This window comes from Stegostoma tigrinum, chromosome 10, assembly GCF_030684315.1.
Source record: "Stegostoma tigrinum isolate sSteTig4 chromosome 10, sSteTig4.hap1, whole genome shotgun sequence".
Lineage (NCBI taxonomy): Eukaryota > Metazoa > Chordata > Chondrichthyes > Orectolobiformes > Stegostomatidae > Stegostoma > Stegostoma tigrinum.
This window is the reverse complement of record NC_081363.1, coordinates 83,326,178-83,346,096: the sequence shown is the minus strand read 5'-3', so window position 1 is coordinate 83,346,096 and position 19,919 is coordinate 83,326,178. Positions and strand designations below refer to the sequence as shown.

At 41.0% G+C, this 19,919-nt stretch overlaps 1 protein-coding gene across 6 annotated transcripts in view; it reads left to right on the top strand.

Moving 5' to 3' along the window:
* Positions 1-19,919, top strand: part of LOC125455825 (neutral alpha-glucosidase C-like) — a 110,288-nt gene that overhangs the window by 9,349 nt on the left and 81,020 nt on the right. For 4 of the 6 annotated variants that reach the window (XM_048538308.2, XM_048538307.2, XM_059649316.1 and 1 more), the window contains exons 4-7: positions 593-701; positions 4,539-4,666; positions 10,250-10,435; positions 19,145-19,270. In XM_048538308.2, coding sequence (XP_048394265.2) covers positions 593-701; positions 4,539-4,666; positions 10,250-10,435; positions 19,145-19,270 — 549 coding nt within the window. Of the gene's footprint in view, positions 1-592; positions 702-1,789; positions 2,015-4,538; positions 4,667-10,249; positions 10,436-19,144; positions 19,271-19,919 lie in introns of those variants that run through there. The other 2 variants (XM_048538313.2, XM_048538309.2) reach the window with 2 other exon arrangements.

Sequence of the window (19,919 nt, the reverse complement as noted above, 5' to 3'; positions counted from 1 at the left end):
TGCACCACAATATTTGAATAGAAAAACACAATTGAGGTAATGCACCACAACAGGCTGGTACCCACAGTATGTAAACAAACAATATACAGCTTTAATTGTGGGACCAGCCAACTTCCAGTATGGGATGGACTCAGGATTGGAAAATTAATTAAGATAGCATGTTACTGTTATTTCTACAGATGATGTAGCTGTAGTTGAACCAACTTTGTGACTCAAATGAGAGAGGGTGGGCTGCTCCTTCAGGTAAGGATATCAGAAATATAAGCCCACTTTATATTTGAGAATCTCAGAAAATAGATAAACTCAGTGAGAGAAACGTAGTTCTTGTTTTGAAGCCAATATGACTTCTTTGGAAGAGACCTGTTGAGTTTCTCTGGTACTTCCTGTTTATTTACTTTACTTTTATTCAACAAATGTCAGCATGATATTTTTTACTCTAATGAACCCTTGTGGTCTGCATCAAGCCCACACTGGTCAAATGGAGTTGAATCTGTGATCAGCACTATGGAAAGCTGACTTGCTTCTGGATAAATTCATAGTTCTTATATATTTTTTCCATTTACTTTCCTCATTTATTTTCCTACCCCTTAAGGCGTCAGAAGAGGTTGTTGCCAGGAAATTCTCCATATCATGCCTTGCTGGATACTCTTGAACTGTCAAGCTGCAAAGCCACACTACAGCTGCTTAATGAAGAGAATAAGGTTAACAAAGTGACAGTAATTTTGTTCTAATCTCTCAATGATTTCAGGTCCAATAATGCTCCAATGTTACAAATATTTTAAATGCAGAATAATAAACTTGCTGAGGTTAGTTTCAAAATGACGCAGTGTTTAGGTTTTTTTCATTCTTTCATGGGCAGTTGATGTTGCTAGCAAGACCTGAATTTGTTGCCCATCCTAACTGCCCATGAATTGCCTGGATTACTGAACCATTTCAGAGGGCATTTAGGAACCAATCACATCACTTCGATCTGGAGTCACATGGAGACTAGGCAGAATAAGGATAGCAGATTTCTATTCCTGAGGGACATCAGTGACGGAATGGATTTTTTACAACAATCACTGGTTGTTTTGTAGTACCGTTGCTGAGACTAACTTTATGTTTCTGATTTTGTTAATTCCACTTAAATACTCTGGTGCAATTTGACCTGTGTCTCTATAAGCCTGAGTCTTTGGATTACTAGTCTAATAATATTACCGCTGCACCACTGCCTCCCCACAGCATGTTACATTTGCAACTTTACTTAGGTTATGATATATTCCAAGGTATCACAGAGACTGTTGGTAACAGGCTTCTATCTCATAGACAATGGTTTGTAATATATTGCAGTGAGTCTTGTGTTAGCTATCACCTGGTTTGACTGAGAAACCCCATTTTCACATGGCAGTCTTTGTCATGTACTACAGAGGAAGACAGTAAGCAAGAAAGGTGCATAATAACTGACTTCTGTCTGCTCTGGGCCCTCTCAGCTATTTGAGCTATTCGCTTTTACTGATCTCTTGCAATGTTGTTCCAAGCAATAAGTCTCCACAACTCACAGCTGTCAGCAACTGTGCCCCAATATTAATTGCCAATGTCCCACATTTCCATATCTTGCTTTCAGATGCTCTTGTAGTGGAGGTACGGACACTGAGGAGATTATGACGTTAAGGCTCGTTCTCTGTACAGAATGTCTTTGTGTACATAGGTGTCATCAATCTGATGAAGGATACAATATGGACTGCAGAAGATGGAAGCCAGAATCTACAGGTGTGAAGCTGGAAAAGCAAAGCTGGTCAGACAGCGTCAGAGCAGCAGGAAAGTAAATATTTTAGGCCGAAACCCTTTGTAAGGTTTTCAGCCCGAAACATGGACCTTCCTGCTCATCAATCTGATGAAGGTGATTGAGCCAGTGCAGATAACAGTGCCTTCGCAAAATGTATGTGCTCATGGACTTAGCATGCTTTAGGACTTCAGTGCTGATGATTTTGTCCTGCTAAAAGATCTTGAAGATATTTCTGAGACAGTGAACGTGGTAAGTATTCGGCCTTTTCTCTTGCCTGACCCATGTTCTCCACGTCTCACTCTTACAATGCTGAGGACATGGACTGAGGTGATTTGCTGTTTGGTGTCAGGTTGCTGTTGTTCCATGCTTTTAGTCAGCCTGGACATAATAGCTGCAATGTTTGTGATGTAGATATTTGTTACAGTGTCAAGTTAGATCACAGAATCCCTGCGTGTGGAAACAGGCCCTTCGGCCCAACAAGCCCACACTGACCCTTAGAGCATCCCACCCAGACCCATCCCCTATAACTAACCTAATCAAGTTGATAGATTGCTGGCTCATAGACGCAGCGTGGATGCATAAAGCTGTGAAGAACTCCCAGGGTCATGTAGTCAGTGCTGATAGGTGATAGTATGGCAATGTTCTGGATCATATCTTTGTCCCCCTGATGTTGATAGTCAAACCAAACACCTTGCAGGTGTGAGAGTCTGTCTCTTTACCGATAGACTATACATTAAATAAGCATCTACTTACCATCATTTCTTTCCTCTGTGAGCATTACGATCCTATCAAAAACTTCTGAAAATCTGAAAAAATTCCATTGCATTCCTCTTAGACACAGCAGTTTTTTCAAAAATCAAATAAGTTAATCTAGTGTGGACTTTCCTTAACAGATCCATGGTGCTTTTATCTGATCAGTCAAAGGCCTTCTAAGCCCTTTGATATGGATTTTAAAATGGCCATTTTCAAATTACATACTGGGTGAATGTACCTGCAGCTAACACCATTTCATGTCAGAAATATTTGAGATTGTTGCCGGTAATTTTCCATCCATTGATTTTGGTAAGTGAGAGGAAGTGGGTCCAAAGTTGAAAGATGTGAAGTAATCTTTGAAGGGGAGTTGTGGAGCAGAGGATAACAATGGGAGACTGCCATGGCAGATGAGCGGCAGTTGCAATGGATTAAATGCATAAAACGTTAATGGTGTGAATAGGGGAAAGAACCATATGAGAGGTGGTGGCGCAGTGATTATGTCATTGGACTGGTAGTCTAGAGGCCTTGGCTAATGCTCTGAGACAGAGGCCCATTTCTCACCATGACAGCTCGTGGAATTATATTACATTAATACATCTCAGATGAAATGCTACCCTCAGCAATAATGACCATGAAACTATTGTCAAGTGTCTTAAAACCCATCTGTTCACTATTGTCATTTACTGAAGGAAATCTGCCATCCTTACATGAACTTCAGTGGGCGAGTGTTTAACGTTGCTGATTGGCCTGTATTAAAATCATAACCGAAGAGACCAATCAACTCTGTCATTAGTCTAATTGATAATATTTGACACCAGGGAACAATCATGTCCAGAACACAAATAATTCTCAGCATGTATGATTCTTCTTATGTGTGACCTTAAACCAGGAACGAAGTGGTTGACTCTTAACTCCCCTCTGAAAAGGCCTAGCAAGCCACTTAGTTATACCACGCCTCCATGATGCCTGAAAGCAATTAAAACTAAACAGATCACATAGTGATTATCTAGATACGATAAATGACAACATCAGAATCCAACCCTGTTAATCTTACAAACAACTAAAGTCTGTTTTTCCAAAACTGGGAAAACAGTCAAGCAATAGGTTGACTCACCATTTCATAATTAAAAGACAGTGACCCAAACATGTGCTGTCCCACTGGGCTAGCAGTAGGGCCAGAGGTGGTGGCAGAGTTGTATATAATTGTGAGAGTTCTCAACATTGCAAATGTCATCAGAACAAGTTTTGGCAAGGAAATCTGCTGGCTGCCACCTATATCCATCCATTCTGCCCTCCTCTGTCTTCACCAGAGGTTGGCAAGGACATTGAATATATTGTAGTTGAGGACCATCACAAACAGTGACTTGGTGACACCATTACTGACCAAGTCTTTTTTGAAACATTTATTCATGGATGTGGGCTTCACTGGTTGCATCAACATTTGCTGCCCTGAGGAAGGTGGTGGCAAACCTTAAGGTGTAGGAACATGTGCAGTGTTGCTAGGAAGGGAATTCCAGGATTGTGGCCAAGAAACTGAAAGCATAGCAATATAGTTTCAAGTGAGGACAGGATTTGACTGGGAGGAAAACTTACTGATGGTGGTGTTCCCATCAATCACCTACTCTTGGCCTTCCAGGCAATAGAGTTTGCACATTTTGAAGGAGCTGTTGAGGGAGTTCTTGTGATCTACTGCGGTGAATTTTGTCAATGGTACACACATGCTGTAGCTGTCAGTGGTGGAAGAAGTGAATGTTTACGGTGGTAGATGAGATGTTGTTAGTCAATGATATGTAGACTGGTTGTATATAGAGTGGGCAATCCAGTCTGCAGCATTATTGCCTACGTTAAATGTTACTTCTTCAATCTCACAAACATTGAATTAAATGTGCACAGATGTCAGGGTTAGAAACCAGAAGCCTTGGCTTCTTTATTCATTAGGTACTGTTAATACCTTCATTAAGAATTTATTTTGCGTAGTAATGGCAGTGTTGGGTGATTAAAGTTGTAAACTATTTTTCAGGTTTCACTCCTTTTGGAGGTCTTTGCCCTTGAGGATCATGTAATCAGGATAAAAGTGAACGAGTTGAAGCCAATGAAGCTGAGATATGAAGTGCCTGATGTTATTGTTAGCGAACCAGTTACACAAAGGTGAGATGTCTGGTTCAACTAGCAAATTCTAGTCGAAGGCTTATATTTGTCAAAGTGGCTTTTACAATGAACTTGTGCACAGGCTAGACCTGACCTTCCTAGCAAGTTTCTAATACTCCTCGAACACGATTATGTCGGGCCATTCCCTGATATCAGTCCCCCGGTGTGTGCTATTTTCTGCAACTAAAATTATGTCTTCACTAACTGCTGAAATCTATTGTTGCAAGTAGGTTTGCATTTATGTTTGCTAACATGATTCCCAGCCTCAGTTATAAAATCAAACAGGAACTCAACCAATCAATAATCCAGAGATTGAGTAAACCTGTGCCACTCTTGCACAATGTGTGCGACCCAGGAATGACAGTTCTCATTGTTTTTACCGGTTTCAGTAATGTGATTGATACAATTATTCCTTACTGTTCTGTGTGCTAGATTCCCTCACCCAGCAAACAAAGTTCCTTCAGGACCAAACCAAGTGCACATGAGCACTTCATTTCTTCTGCCTCTAGTTTCAATATTATTACCTAATGAACATACAATGTCTTTGCTCTGTGACCAATTCAGTAATTGCAGCATTTTGTGAACATTTATCTCAGATATTTCTAAGTAGCCAATAACTTTAAATGAGAACATTGCATATCCCCTTGCAATGCAAATACTGTTCCAGTTGTAACCATGTTTTTGTCACTGCTGTTAAGTTTTGGACACCGTTTTGAGATATTGTTGCTGTGGTCATTGGCAAAGATCATTCACGTGGCAGTCAGTCCAGAAAAACCACCTCATTATTTGGACAAATCAGATAGGGACATGCGTTTTTCACTGAAGCAAAATAGTGTTAGATCAGGATTTCTGTTTGAAACAAGAGGTACTTGTCACTTTTATTTTTGTCTAAAGTATGTATTATATAATCCCATCTGATTTATTTGACCTTGTGATAGAACAAACCTTCTGTCACACCTTTACTTAGATTATAAACTACCAAAAGGTAATTCAATAAAGAGTGGCAAAGTGAAGAGTAATGTTCAACCTTAACTTTTCCCTCAGGAAAATGGAAAGTGTAAGATACTAAAACCAACGTGCAATGTGGGCCTAAATAAAGTGTTGTAAATCATGACAGCACAAGATGAATGAAAGGAGTTTGATTGAACTCATCGAGGGTTTGAAACTGAGGGGCTATGAATGCAAGATTAAATGTGAGATGTTTGAAACAGATGGCAGAAGAATCTTCTCACACAGAAAGTTGTGAACCTTTCAAATTCATTTTCAAGCTTAGTGATTGAGGTAGAAATTCAGCATCCAGGATTAGATTTTTTGGATAAACGAAAATAAGTTGATGCGATTTGAAATCTGGAATGGAATTTGGAAACGGAAATATGATTGGGACTAGTTGCTCACATGGATGGTAAATGCTAACATGAATTGGCTGGCAAATAGGTTGCTTCTATGGATTGAGCTAAGTGTACTTCTTTTAAGGCTTCTGTCTTCTCCTGAAGAGACAACACACACTTACAATTTAGATCCAGGTCCGGAGTCTGTTGTGTACTATTGCTTATTCAATAAAAGGGCTTTGCCAAAGCTGTAGCAGTTGAGGCAGTGTGAGGTTACTGGATTAAGGAATAATGGATAAAAGAGAAGTTTTGAGAAAAACTGATGGCACTTCAACTGATACACTACTAGCTACAGATAAAATACATCCAAGGACACTAAGGGAAGCGAGGGTAGAAATTCCAGGGGTGTTGAACATTGGATCCTAGGGTGGTTCTAAGGACTGGCGGATTATAAATGTATATTATAATAATTATAGTTATACAATTATACACCCTCAAGACTTAACAGAAATGGGGACAAATAAATGTCGTGGTTACAGACCAGTCAGCTTAACAACGACCATGGAAGGTATTTTAAGAGCAATAATCCAGGAAAAAATTAACAGTCACTGGAACAAGCAAGAACTAAAAATGGAAAAAGAGCAAAGATTCATTAAAGATTATGAAAAAGATGCTGCAGAAACTCAGTAGTCTAGAAACATCTGTGGAAAGAGAACAGAGTTAATGTTTCAAGTCCAATGTGATATAAGGGTAAACTCTGATTTTTGCTGAGATAATGGAGTGGGTAGCTAAAGCAGTGGGACTTGCGAAAGGCATTTGATGAAGTAACACGAAATAGAATTATTTGTAAAATTAAAACCTGTAGGGAATTGCCTGGAGCACAGGAAAGAGAGATTGCAGTAAATGCCTGCTTTTCAGAGATATGCAGTGGTGTTCTTAACTTCACCAAATGACTCCACTTTTAATGCTAGTTTACTAAAATGTTTATTTCAGTGAGATAAGCACTTCAGAAGTGCTGTGAGCTTCTGCTGTTTTCAATATATTTTTAGGTGTCTGTATAACTTCAAAACAAAATGCATGTCACCAAATGGTCTGTTGCCGGAGTGTATGTTTTGCTAGCTTGTGGTTAAGTTGTAAGCATAACAGAGTTTGAGCAGAAGCATTTTCTATGGTGATTTACGTACTAAAATATAAATGTTTGTCATGTTGATTGTTGGAAAAGTATTTGATCCCTTTCAACTGATATGATGAGAAAGGTTTACTGAAACATCAATGGGTCTTGGCGTTGAAGGCCAAGAAGCTAAATACATTAGTTTCAGCAATGCAAAAAATAGAACGTAGAACAATGCAACACAGGAACAAGCCCTTTGGCCATGATGTTGTGCCAAATGTGACACCAAATTAAACTAATTCCTTCTCCTTGCCCTTGGTTCATATTCCTCCATTCCTCAAAATACTGAATTGATAAAGAAAAAGAAGGAAGCATATGTCAGGTACAACACATTAAAAGCAGAGAAAGCCCTTCAAAAATATCTAGAGTGGAGGGGTTGTTTAAAAAAATAATTAGGACGGCAAAGAGAGGCCACAGAATATCTGGCAGACAGGATCAAGGAAAACCCCAAGGCTTTGTATAAACAATCAGATAGTTGTAGGAAGACATGGGAGAACTAACTTGAAATAATGAAGAAAATTTTAAAATTGGCTATTCCATAAAAATGAGCTAGTGAGGAGCAGTAAGGATGATGAGCAAACAGAACTTGGATGTCAAGTTTTTGAAGGGGTGGCATGGGGTCAGTCCCTCACAGTGCCAGGGACCACAGGTTGACTTCAGCCATGGGTGAATGTCTGTGTGGAGTTTGCACATTCTTCCGTGTCTGTGATTTTACGCCGTGTGCTCCAGTTTCCTCTCACAGTCCACAGATGTGCAGGTTAAGTGGATTTGCCATGCTAAATCACTCTAGTGTGCAGGGATGTGCTGACTGAGTGGCTTAGCCATGGAAAATGCAGCATTACAGGGATAGGGTGAGATGCAAACTTGATGGACTGAATAGTCTCTTTCCACTCTGAAGGGATTCAATGATTCTAAAATGTGGGAGGCTTTCTAGATGTGTATGGAATAGTCAAGTCTACAGGTAACAAAAAAATGGGAGAGACTTTTAGCCCCAAATGAGCTGAGATGAGGTGTTGTCTGATTTTACAGAGGTGGATTTAGATGGTCCTGATCGTTGTGCGATATATGGTCAGCAGCTCATCTCTGTGCCCAAAACAACTCCGTGGTTGTGATTCAGTCTCAGATAAATGTTGTGGAAATGGGAAATTTAGTGGTTGGGGTGGTGTTGCTGAGATGGACCAAGGTGTTGTCAGTCTACATGTAAAAGTAGTTCTCTGCTTTTGGATAAAGTTGCTGAGGCACAGCATGTAAATGAGAAACAAGGGAGTGAAGGATAGATCCTTGGGGAACACCAGATATAATATCAGAGGGAGTATGGAAAGAAGCCTTTGTATGTGATAGGCTGACTATAACTAGGTCAAGAAGATTTGAATTAGGTGAGTCCAGTCCTATCCAGCTTGGTGACAAGGAGGAAACATTAGAAGAGGATAATGTGGTTGACTGTTTTAAGGCCTGCAGACACAACAACGAGACTAAGAGTATACCTTTGTCACGCACAGTCACATTGGATAGCATTCATGATTTTGATGAAAGTGTTCTGATATTGTTGTTATGACACAAAGACAACAGCTGACCAAATCAGCCTTCTAATTCTGTATTCACAAAACCGTAAAACTAAAAGCTTCTAAGGCCCTCAAAATTGATCCCAGTGGTTCCTAACCAGTCTTGGAGTAACCATTCCCAAACTCTGTGAATAGTCAATTTTAGATACTGGTTTGTAGCTCAAACAAACGACTAAGCAACTTATTAGTGATACAATAATTTCAATAGAGCAAAATTAAACAAAGTAATCTAATTAATGCCTGATTTAAACTCAATAACCTTTGTTTTCAACCACATTCACACAAAAGACAGCCAGACAAACAGACACAGTCAGGAGATAAGTAAAAGAAAACTGGCCAAATTATTTAAGCGGTTTTTGTGATGCATTGTTCACAGGCATAATTGATTATGTCTTGGTTAGCTTTCTGAAGATGTTGATCAGCGTCACATTTTCAGTTCACTTAGAGGAAGTTAGTTTATACATATCACTGAGTTTCTGTTCTCTGAACTTCCAGGAACTGACAATGAGAGGTAAGGCAGAGACCTTTCAAATCTTCATGCTGTTTCATCAACACATGAACTCTTTCTCACAGAAAATAGTCCAAAATACAGTTCAAAATTCTGGCCTTTCTCTGTCAGACTAACTGTCTCCCACGAGGTTTTTTTCCATTGTACAGTCTACCATTTGCTTGAGCATAAGGTCTCTACCAGACATACTGAACTCATTAATGCCAATGTCTTCTGTCTTTTTAGACATACTGCCCTCCCCTGATGTCAGAATGTCTGCAGAATCTTTTGATCAAGAACTAACCTGCAATTAACTTCCAGGCCTGGCATCACAAACAAAAATCAACTTGTTTTGTCTGTTTTCTTTTGAACGTAAGCACTGCCCAAGTTCCAAGGGCCATTTTCAGCTCACTGTTCTCAACTCCCAGCTCCAAATCAAAATAGATAAAAGAATAAAACAAAAATACCGAAAAACCAGTGAAGGCTTTGACCCGGTACCATTTAGTAATTTTGTAGCTATTCATTTAACACCAAAAGCAACAGACGTAAATTAAAGTGTATGTGGAACTTTTAATTTGTCAAATATTGTTTTTACCTGGGACTTATTTATCAGGTTGTCTGTAGCTTTTAAGAATTTGATATGTTCAGTTATCAGTTAAACAGCACAACTGTGCTTAAGACCTGAGAGTACCTATGAAATGCACCATTTGGTAGTTTTTTTTTCTGTCTGATTATTAGTGCAACAGAGGGGAATATTATGGTTGGAAAAATACATTTGAATTATAATGTGATTTTAATGTCTAATTTCTGTTCCTGGCAGGTAAAGCATATGTTCTGTTTTATACGTATTATATAATTCATCCCTTTCAGGTAGTATCTCAGTACAAGTGTTTGCTGCCATTTTAATGCATTAACTATCTGTATATGCTGTTGGATGTGAAAATATGTATTTTCCTTCTGACTATGTTCTGAAGTAGGAAACTCTTTACAAATGTGTGGCACACTATTTAGTTCATTTCTTTGTGTGTTTTCCAGATTGACTGAAGTGTCGAAGGATGGGCTTTCTTTAACACTGGCTGCAGCTGATGGATGCACCCAGGTACTGGTTATAGCAAAGCCATTTCGAATGGAAATTCAGAATCATGGTGAAGTGTCCATGTGTGTCAATTCCCTCGGGTATTTATACTTTGAACATCTGCGTAAGAAGTCACAATCTGAAGGGTAAGTTTCCAACTCTAATCTATTATCTATAGTTTACATCCCAGTCAATTGTAGCCGAGAAATTTTCGAGAAGATTTGTAGCACAGGTTGAGGTTCTGGATATAAGTTTGCTCGCTGAGCTGGAAGGTTCGTTTTCAGACATTTCGTCACCATTCTAGGTAACATCATCAGCGAGCCGCCGGTGAAGCGCTGGTGTTATGTCCCGCTTTCTATTTATGTGTTTAGGTTTCCTTGGGTTGGTGATGTCATTTCCTGTGTTGGTGATGTCATTTCCTGTTCTTTTTCTCAGAGGGTGGTAGATGGGCTCCAAATCAATGTGTTTGTTGATGGAGTTCCGGTTGGAATGCCATGCTTCTAGGAATTCTCATGCATGTCTCTATTTGACTTGACCTAGGATGGATGTGTCGTCACAATCAAAATGGTGTCCTTCCTCATTTGTATATAAGGAACATGATTGGGACGACACATCCATGCTAGGACAAGCCAAATAGAGACACGCACGAGAATTCCTAGAAGCATGGCATTCCAACCGGAACTCCATCAACAAAGACATTGATTTGGAGCCCATCTACCACCCTCTGAGAAAAAGAACAGGAAATGACATCACCAACACAGGAAATGACATCACCAACCCAAGGAAACCTAAACACATAAATAGAAAGCGGGACATAACACCAGCGCTTCACCGGCGGCTCGCTGATGATGTTACCTAGAATGGTGACGAAATGTCTGAAAACGAACCTTCCAGCTCAGCGAGCAAACTTACATCTAGAAATTTTCGTTCCATCATTCAGTTAAATTATGGCTGATCTGTATCTGAACTCAACTTATCCTTCTCAGTTAAATCCTAATACACCCGCCCAGCAAAAATTTATTTGGTGCCATTTAATTTGAAATTTGAGAATGTAAGGACTGGGAGCAGCAGAAGACTATGTGGCTATTTGAAACTGCTCTTCCATGGATTGGATTTTGGCAGATCTTAGAGACCAGAAGTCTGTCTGTCAGCCTTAAATATATCCATTGATAATGCATCCAGAATCCTCTGAGATAGAGAATTCTAAACTTTACAACCAATTATCCCCTTCTCCTGAAACCACCTCCTTGCATGCATTTTCCCAGCAAGGGGAGACAATGCCTCATAGTCTACCCTGTTAAGCCCTTTCCGAGGTTACATCTGATTCTTCTAAATTCAGAGAATATAGATCCATCATAGGACAAACCTGCCTGTCCCAAGACCAATGTAGTGATCCTTCACTGTATTGTTTCAAACACAAGTATATCCTTTCTCATTATTTGAGATCAAAATTGCGTGCAGCGTTCAAAATGTGGCCTTACTAAACCCTTTACTGGTGTATCAACATGTCTTTATTTTTGTACTCCAGTCCCCTTCAAGAAAGGACAAAACACCTTTTGTTTTCCTAATTACTCCATATATCTCCATGCAATCCTTTTGTGTTCCTTACATGAGTACACCCAATTCTATCTGAAAATCAACATTTATAAGTTTCACACCCTTTAAAAACATTTTGCTTTTCTACCCTTACAAGCAAAATGTATAACCTCTCAATTCTCAATGTTTTACTGCATCTGCAACCTGGTTGACCGTTCAGTTATTCTGCCTATATCTCATTGGACCGTCTTTATGTCCTCACAGCTTTAGGTATTTTTAATCAACCTGTTCAGGGACGTTATGACACACCACTGGAGCAGCTATGATTTAGAACATAGAACATAGAAAAGACAGTGCAGAACAGGCCCTTCGGCCCAACCTGTGGACTAATCTGAACCCCTCCCCCTACACTATCCCGTCATCATCCATATACTTATCCGAGGACTGTTTAAATGCCCCTAATGTGGCTGAGTTAACGACATTGGCAGATAGGACGTTCCACGCCCTTACCACTCTTTGAGTAAAGTACCTGCCTCTGACATCTGTCTTAAATCTATCACCCCTCAATTTGTAGCTATGCCCCCTTGTACAAGCTGAAGTCATCATCCTCGGAAAAAGACTTCCACTGTCCACCCTATCTAATCCTCTGGTCATCTTGTATGTCTCTATTAAATCCCCTCTTAGCCTCCTTCTCTCCAATGAGAACAGACCCAAGTCCCTCAGCCTTTCCTCATAGGGCCATTGCTCCAGACCAGGCAACATTCTGGTAAATCTCCTCTGCACCTTGTCCAACGCTTCCACATCCTGTAATGGGGCGACCAGAACTGCATGCAGTATTCCAAACGAGTCCACACTAGCGTTTTGTACAGTTGCAGCATGACATCACGGCTCCGGAACTCAGTCCCTCTACCAATAAAATCTAGCACACCGTAAGCCTTCTTAACAGCGCTATCAACCTGGGTGGTAACTTTCAGGGATCTATGTACATGGACACCAAGATCCCTTTGCACATCCACCCTACCAAGAATCTTTCCATTGACCCAGTATTCTGCCTTCCTATTATCCCTCCCAAAGTGAATCACCTCACATTTATCCATATTAAACTCCATTTGCCACCTTTTAGCCCAATTCTGCAGTTTATGCCAGTCTCCCTACAACCTGCAACATTCTTCCACACTGTCCACCATTCCACTGACTTTAGTGTCATCTCCAAACTTACTAAGCCATCCACCTATGCCTGCGTCCAACTCATTTATAAAAATGACAAACAGCAGTGGTCCCAAAACAGATCCTTGAGGCACCATCAACTGCTACTCGTTGGTAGCGAGTTTTGAGAAGATTTGTAGCTCAAGTTGAGGTTTTGGATGTGAGTTTGCTCGCTGAGCTGGAAGGTTAGTTTTCAGACGTTTCGTCACCATTCTAGGTAACATCATCAATGAGCCTCCGACGAAACGCTGGTGTTATGTCCCGCTTTCTATTTATATGTTTAGGTTTCCTTGGGTTGGTGATGTCATTTCCTGTTCTTTTTCTCAGAGGATGGTAGATGGGCTCCAAATCAATGTGTTTGTTGATGGAGTTCCGGTTGGAATGCCATGCTATGTGGATGACACTTTTGTCATCACTAAATAAAACAGATTAGAGGAAACCTTCAAGACCATCAATAATACCCTTACTGGCATAACATTCACAAAAGAGGAGGAAAACAACAACAAACTGCCATTCCTAGATGTCACAGTAGAGCGAACAGTCAATGGGGAACTTCAAACCAGCGTCTACAGGAAAACAACACATACAGACCAAATACTGAACTACGGGAGCAACCATCCTAACACCCACAAACGAAGCTGCATTAGAACATTATTCCAATGAGCCACCACACACTGCAGCACAGAGGAACTACGAACAGCAGAAGAAAATCACCTATACAGTGTATTCAAAAAGAATGGGTACCCAATGAACACAGTCCGCCAATTCCTCAGCAACAAACCCAAACAAACAGACAAAACGGGCCCAGAAACCATAACCACTCTCCCCTACATCAAAGACATTTCCGAAAAGACTGCCAGACTACTCGGACCTCTTGGCGTCAGGGTGGCCCACAAACCCACCGACACACTAAAACAGCAGCTAATGAACTTAAAAGACCCTATACAGACAACAAGCAAAACGAACGTCATCTACAAAATACCTTGCAAGAACTGTGACATACACTACATTGGACAAACAGGCAGAAAGCTAGCCACCAGGATACATGAACATCAACTAGCCACAAAACGACATGACCCACTGTCACTCGTATCCTTACATACAGATGAGGAAGGACACCACTTTGATTGGGACAACACATCCATCCTAGGACAAGCCAAACAGAGACACGCACGAGAATTCCTAGAAGCATGGCATTCCAACCGGAACTCCATCAACAAACACATTGATTTGGAGCCAATCTACCATCCCCTGAGAAAAAGAACAGGAAATGACATGACCAACCCAAGGAAACCTAAACATATAAATAGAAAGCGGGACATAACACCAGCGCTTCATCGGAGGCTCACTGATGATGTTACATGAGGAAACATCTGAAAACTAACCTTCCAGCTCAGCGAGCAAACTCACATCCAGTACCACTCGTCTTCTTACAGAAAGCCAGTTTCGAATCCAAACTGTTAAATCTCCCTCAATCATGTGCCTCTGTTTTTCTCTAATAGCCTACCATGTGGAACCTTATTAAAAGGCTTTACTGAAGTTCATGTACACCACATCAATTGCCCTTGCCTCATCCACATGCTTGATCACCTTCTCAAAAAACTCAGGGTTTGTGAGACACGACCTGCCCTTGACGAATCCATGCTGACTATCTCCAATCAAATTGTTGCTTGCTCGATGATTATAAACCCTCTCTATTATAATCCTTTCCAAAACTTTTCCTACAACAGACATAAGGCTCACAGGTCTATAATTACCTGGGTCATCCCTACTGCCCTTCTTGAACAAGGGCACAACATTTACAATCTTCCAGTCCTCTGGTACTAAACCTGTAGACAATGAGGACTCAAAGATAAAGGCCAAAGGTTCTGCCACCTCCTCTGTAGCTTCCCAGACAATCCTCTGAAAAATCCCATCTGGCCCAGTGGGTTTATCTACCTTCACACCTTCTAGAATTGATAACGTTTCCTCCTTACTAACCTTAATCCTTTCAATTCTAGTAGCCCGTAATTCAGTTATCTCCTCTAATAATATTCTCCTGTTCTTCAGTGAAAACAGATGAGAAATAATCATTTAGCACCTCTCCAATCTCCACAGGGTCCACACACAACTTCCCACTTCTGTCTTTGACTGGCCCTATTCCTACCCTAGTCATCCTCTTATTCCTCACATACCTATAGAAAGCTTTAGGGTTCTCCTTTATTCTACCTGCTAATGTCTGCTCATGTCCCCTCCTTGCTCTTCTTAACTCTCTCTTTAAATCCTTCCTAGCTAATCTGTAACTCTCCATCGCCTCATCTGAACCATTTCGTTTCATTGTCACATAAGCCTCCCTCTTCTGCTTAACAAGAGATACATTTTCTTTAGTAAACTATGGTTCCCTTACCTTATCGCTTCCTCCCTGCCTGACATGGACATACCTATCAAGGACACGCAATATCTGTTCCTTAAACCAGCTCCACATTTCAATTGTCCCCATCCCCTGCATTTTGCTAACCCATTCTATGCCTCCTAAGTCTTGCCTAATCACATTATAATTGCCCTTCCCCCATCTATAACTCTTGCCCCGTGGCATGTTCCTATCCCTTTCCATCGCTAAAGTAAACACAACCAAATTATGGTCACTCTGTCCAAAGTGCTCACCTACCACTAAATCATACACTTGGCCTCGTTCATTACCAAGTACCAGATCCAGTGTGGCCTCCCCTCTTGTTGGCCCTTCAACATACTGAGTCAGGAAACCCTCCTGCACACATTGGGCAAAAACTGATCCATCTGACCTACTAGAGTTATAGCATTTCCAGTCAATGTTAGGGAAGTTAAAGTCTCCCATAATGACCACCCTGTTCCTTTCACTCCTGCCCAGAATAGTTTTGCCAGTCCTCTCCTCCACATCCCTGGAACTTCGCGGAGGCCTATAAAAAACTCTCAGTAGTGTTACCTCTCCTCTCCTGTTTCTGACCTCAGTAGACGAGTCCTCATCAAAAGTTCTTTCAGCCACCGTTATACTGTCCTTGACTAACAAAGCCACACCTCCCCCTCTTTTACCACCTTCCCTGACCTTAATGAAAGATCTAAACCCTGGAACCTGCAACATCCATTCCTGACCCTGCTCTATCCATGTCTCCGAAATGGCCACAACATCGAAGTCCCAGGTACCTATCCATGCCGCAAGCTCACCTCCCTTATTCCGGATACTCCTGGCGTTAAATTAGACACACTTCAATCCAGCTTGCTGTCTGTCAGCACACTCCTGTGACAGTGAGGTCCTGTCCATGCCCTCCCTACGCTCATCCTTCTGTGTACTAGAACTACACCTCAGTTTCCCATCCCCCTTCTGAGCTAGTTTAAATCCACCCGAATAGCACTAGCAAATTTCCCACCCAGGATATTAGTGCCCCTCTGGTTCAAGTCGAGACTGCCCTGTTTGTAGAGGTCCCACCTTCCCCAGAATGAGCCCCAATTGTCCATGTACCTGAAGCCCTCCCTCCTGCACCATCCCTGCAGCCACATGTTCAGCTGAAATCTCTCCCTGTTCTTTGCCTTGCTATCACGTGGCACGGCTAACAAACCAGAGGTTACCGCTCTGTTTGTTCCAGCTCTCAGCTTTCACCCTAGCTCCCTGAAATCCTGCCTGACATCACTATCCCCCTTTCTACCTATGTCATTCGTGCCTATGTGGACCACGACTTGGGGCTGGTCACCCTCTCCCTTCAGGACCCCAAAGACACAATCCAAGACATCACGGACCCTGGCACCTGGGAGGCAACACACCAACAGTGAGTCTCTTTCGTTCCCGGCAAACCTTCTATCAGTCCCTCTAACTATTGAGTCCCCAACGACTAACACTCTCTTCCTAGCCCCCCTTCCCTTCTGTGCAAGAGGGACAGACTCTGTGCCAGAGACCTGCACCCCAGTGCATGCTCCTGGTAAGTCATCCCCCCCAACAGTATCCAAAATGGTATACTTGTTTTTCAGGGGAACGACCACAAGATCTCCAGGTTCAGAGATAGGACGCTATCTCTGCACCACAAAAGCCCCACTATCTTTCTGTCTAGATATTTTTAATCAACTATTTCAGACATTTTATGACATACTGCTGGAAAGGTGGGACTTGAACACAATCCTAACCCTTCTGACTCAGAGGTAGAGATATTACTTCTGGTGTCACAACAGCCTTTATCTCTTTGCCTATTTCATTAATGTAGCTTGTAAACTGTTGAAACCCCAGAATGATTCCTTTTGGCACTCTATTAGTCACAGTCTACGAACTTGAAATTGCCACATTTAGCCCCGCTTTCCACTTCCTCTACTCATGCAAATATATCACTCAATTCAATAAGCTTGATCTTTTGTGTGGCATTTTATTGAATTTCTTCTGGACATACAAACATACTAATCTCCACCTATGCTGACACAATTTCTTGATTTTTTTTGATGCAAGATTCTTTCTCACTGATGTGCTTATGTCATCCTTTAATATCAAGACCACCCCTCTTTTTCCATTGTGAATTTTCAAAATGTCTTTAACCTTAGAATATTTATTTGCCAACCTTGTTTAATGTGTAGATATCTCCCTCAGTAGTTGTGATTAGATCTAAACCATTTCCTGTATCTTTATTTGTGCCACTACTTCATGTTTGTTATGCTGATGTTGCATACATAAAGTGACTTCAGTATTTTTTTATTATGATTCCTTGAATGGATGTTACTTTCTGATACATTATAAATATTAAACTCTGTGTCTTCCTGTTTTCATTCTTTACGCATGTTGATAGACATTCATATTGCATGATCATTTATCTTTGGATTTTGAAATCTCCGTTCACTCAAACACTCCTTTATTGCTAAAGTCTTTTTTTCATACTCTGTCCATGTTTGTTGGTTCGCTCTTGTGTGTACAGTGTTTCCTTTCCTGTCACACCCTGGTCACCATTACCCATATCCTGTCAGTGCTACAATTTTGTCTTGTCCCTTTTCTTCCTCTTTCCAAATTCCCCTTGCATGAATCATACCAGATTATTTTGATGTAAGTCCACTCTACAATCTTAAATATAAAACTCATCAGGATACTGAATCCAGTGTGATTTGGGTGAAGGCTGTCGCAATAGTACAGCTTCTTCTCTTCCAGTTTTGATGCTGGTGCCCTATGATTCAAAACTCATTTCTTCCACACCAATCTTTCAGTCATGCATTTGACTCTTTGAACTTATTTACCGTATACTCATTTCCTCATGGTTCGGATATTAATACATAAATTATAGCTTTGTTGTTTTGCTTTTTAGCTCATTCCCTAGCTGTTCCTTTTCCCTCAAGAGAACCTTTTCCATTCCTATGTAATTGATAGCACTAATAATCTTGACAATCGGATCCTTTCTCTGTGTCTCAATTTCTCTTAGCCCTAAGGAGATATTGTAACCCAGAAACTGTCAGACATCACAGCTTATGGAGCTCACATTCCTAGCTGTTGAAAACCATATCTGTTGCCATGACTTTACTGTCCCTTACTACGATTGAGTTTTATTTGGCTCCCCTAACTTAGCTGGTTCCCTGCATCTCATTCAATAGTAGTTGATTGTCCTCCGTGCAATCCCTGCTCTCGTGTACAAGCTGCAATTACCTCAAACTTGTTGGATCACTGGAGAGGTTGAAACTCTCTAGTTGCTACCTCCTGCATCCAATAGCTTTCTCAATCACAGTCACACCCACTTCTCCCTGATTATAGACCAAATCTAAATGATTTATTCAAAGGCCTGTGATTGTTTCTTGGAACAAATATCCAAGTAGCCTCCCTTCTCCCTGATGTACCACAGCAAAGCTCAGATTCTAGCTCATCAGTTCTGCGGTAAAATCCCTGAGCTGCAGCTGCTTACTGTAAATGTGCATGCCATGGATCATGGGTGTTCACCAGTTCTCATTTATTACAGTTGTAATTCTTCAGTCACCCTGTCATCTTTACTGTGTTTTATTTATTGAATAATAAGGAAGTATCATTCAACTATTATGTGTAGTTGTATCAGGTAACTTAATGTTAAACTATAAATTGAATGCAATATTGATATCTCCCAGCACCAGGAGAAACTACACCCCCTAATCTGACTTCATTTCAACAGCTTTTTAGGAGGACAGAATTCCAAGTTTTTTCTAGAGGTGAAGACATACTTCATTGAATTTGAAAGCTCCAGTTTTAAGATTAAGCTTATTTTCCTGGACTTCTCCACGAGGGGATGGATAATGCTGTGAGTTCGACGTCTTCAGGGTCTGGTTCCGATCTACCCCAAACTACACTGTTGGCTACCATTGTGCGAATGTGTTTACCAGTGTCATTCCAGTTCAGTAGTAGGCACTACTCTGAGATTGAATTATAGAACATAGAACAGTACAGCACAGTACAGGCCCTTCGGCCCATGATGTTGCCCGAACCTTTACCCTAATCCTAAGGTCTATCTAACCTCCACCCCTACCTTGTACTATCATCTATATGCCAATCTAATAGCTGCTTAAATGCTCCAATGAGGTCAACTCCACTACCCTATCCAGCAATTTATTCCACGCTGCTACCACTCTCTGAGTAAAAAAAAACCTACCTCTGATGTCTCCCCTATATCTACCTCTACTCACTTGAAAACTATGTCCCCTCAATAGCTACCTCCACCCTAGGAAAAAGTCTCTGGCTGTCTACTCTATCTACACCTCTGATCATTTTGTACACCTATATCAAGTCACCTCTCATCCTTCATCGTTCTGAAGAGAAAAGTTTGAGCCCTCTCAACCTTTCCTCGTAAGACTTTCCCTCCATTCCAGGCAACATCCTGGTAAATCTCCTCTGTACCTTTTTCACCACTTCCACATCTTTCCTGTAATGAGGTGACCAGAATTGGACACAAT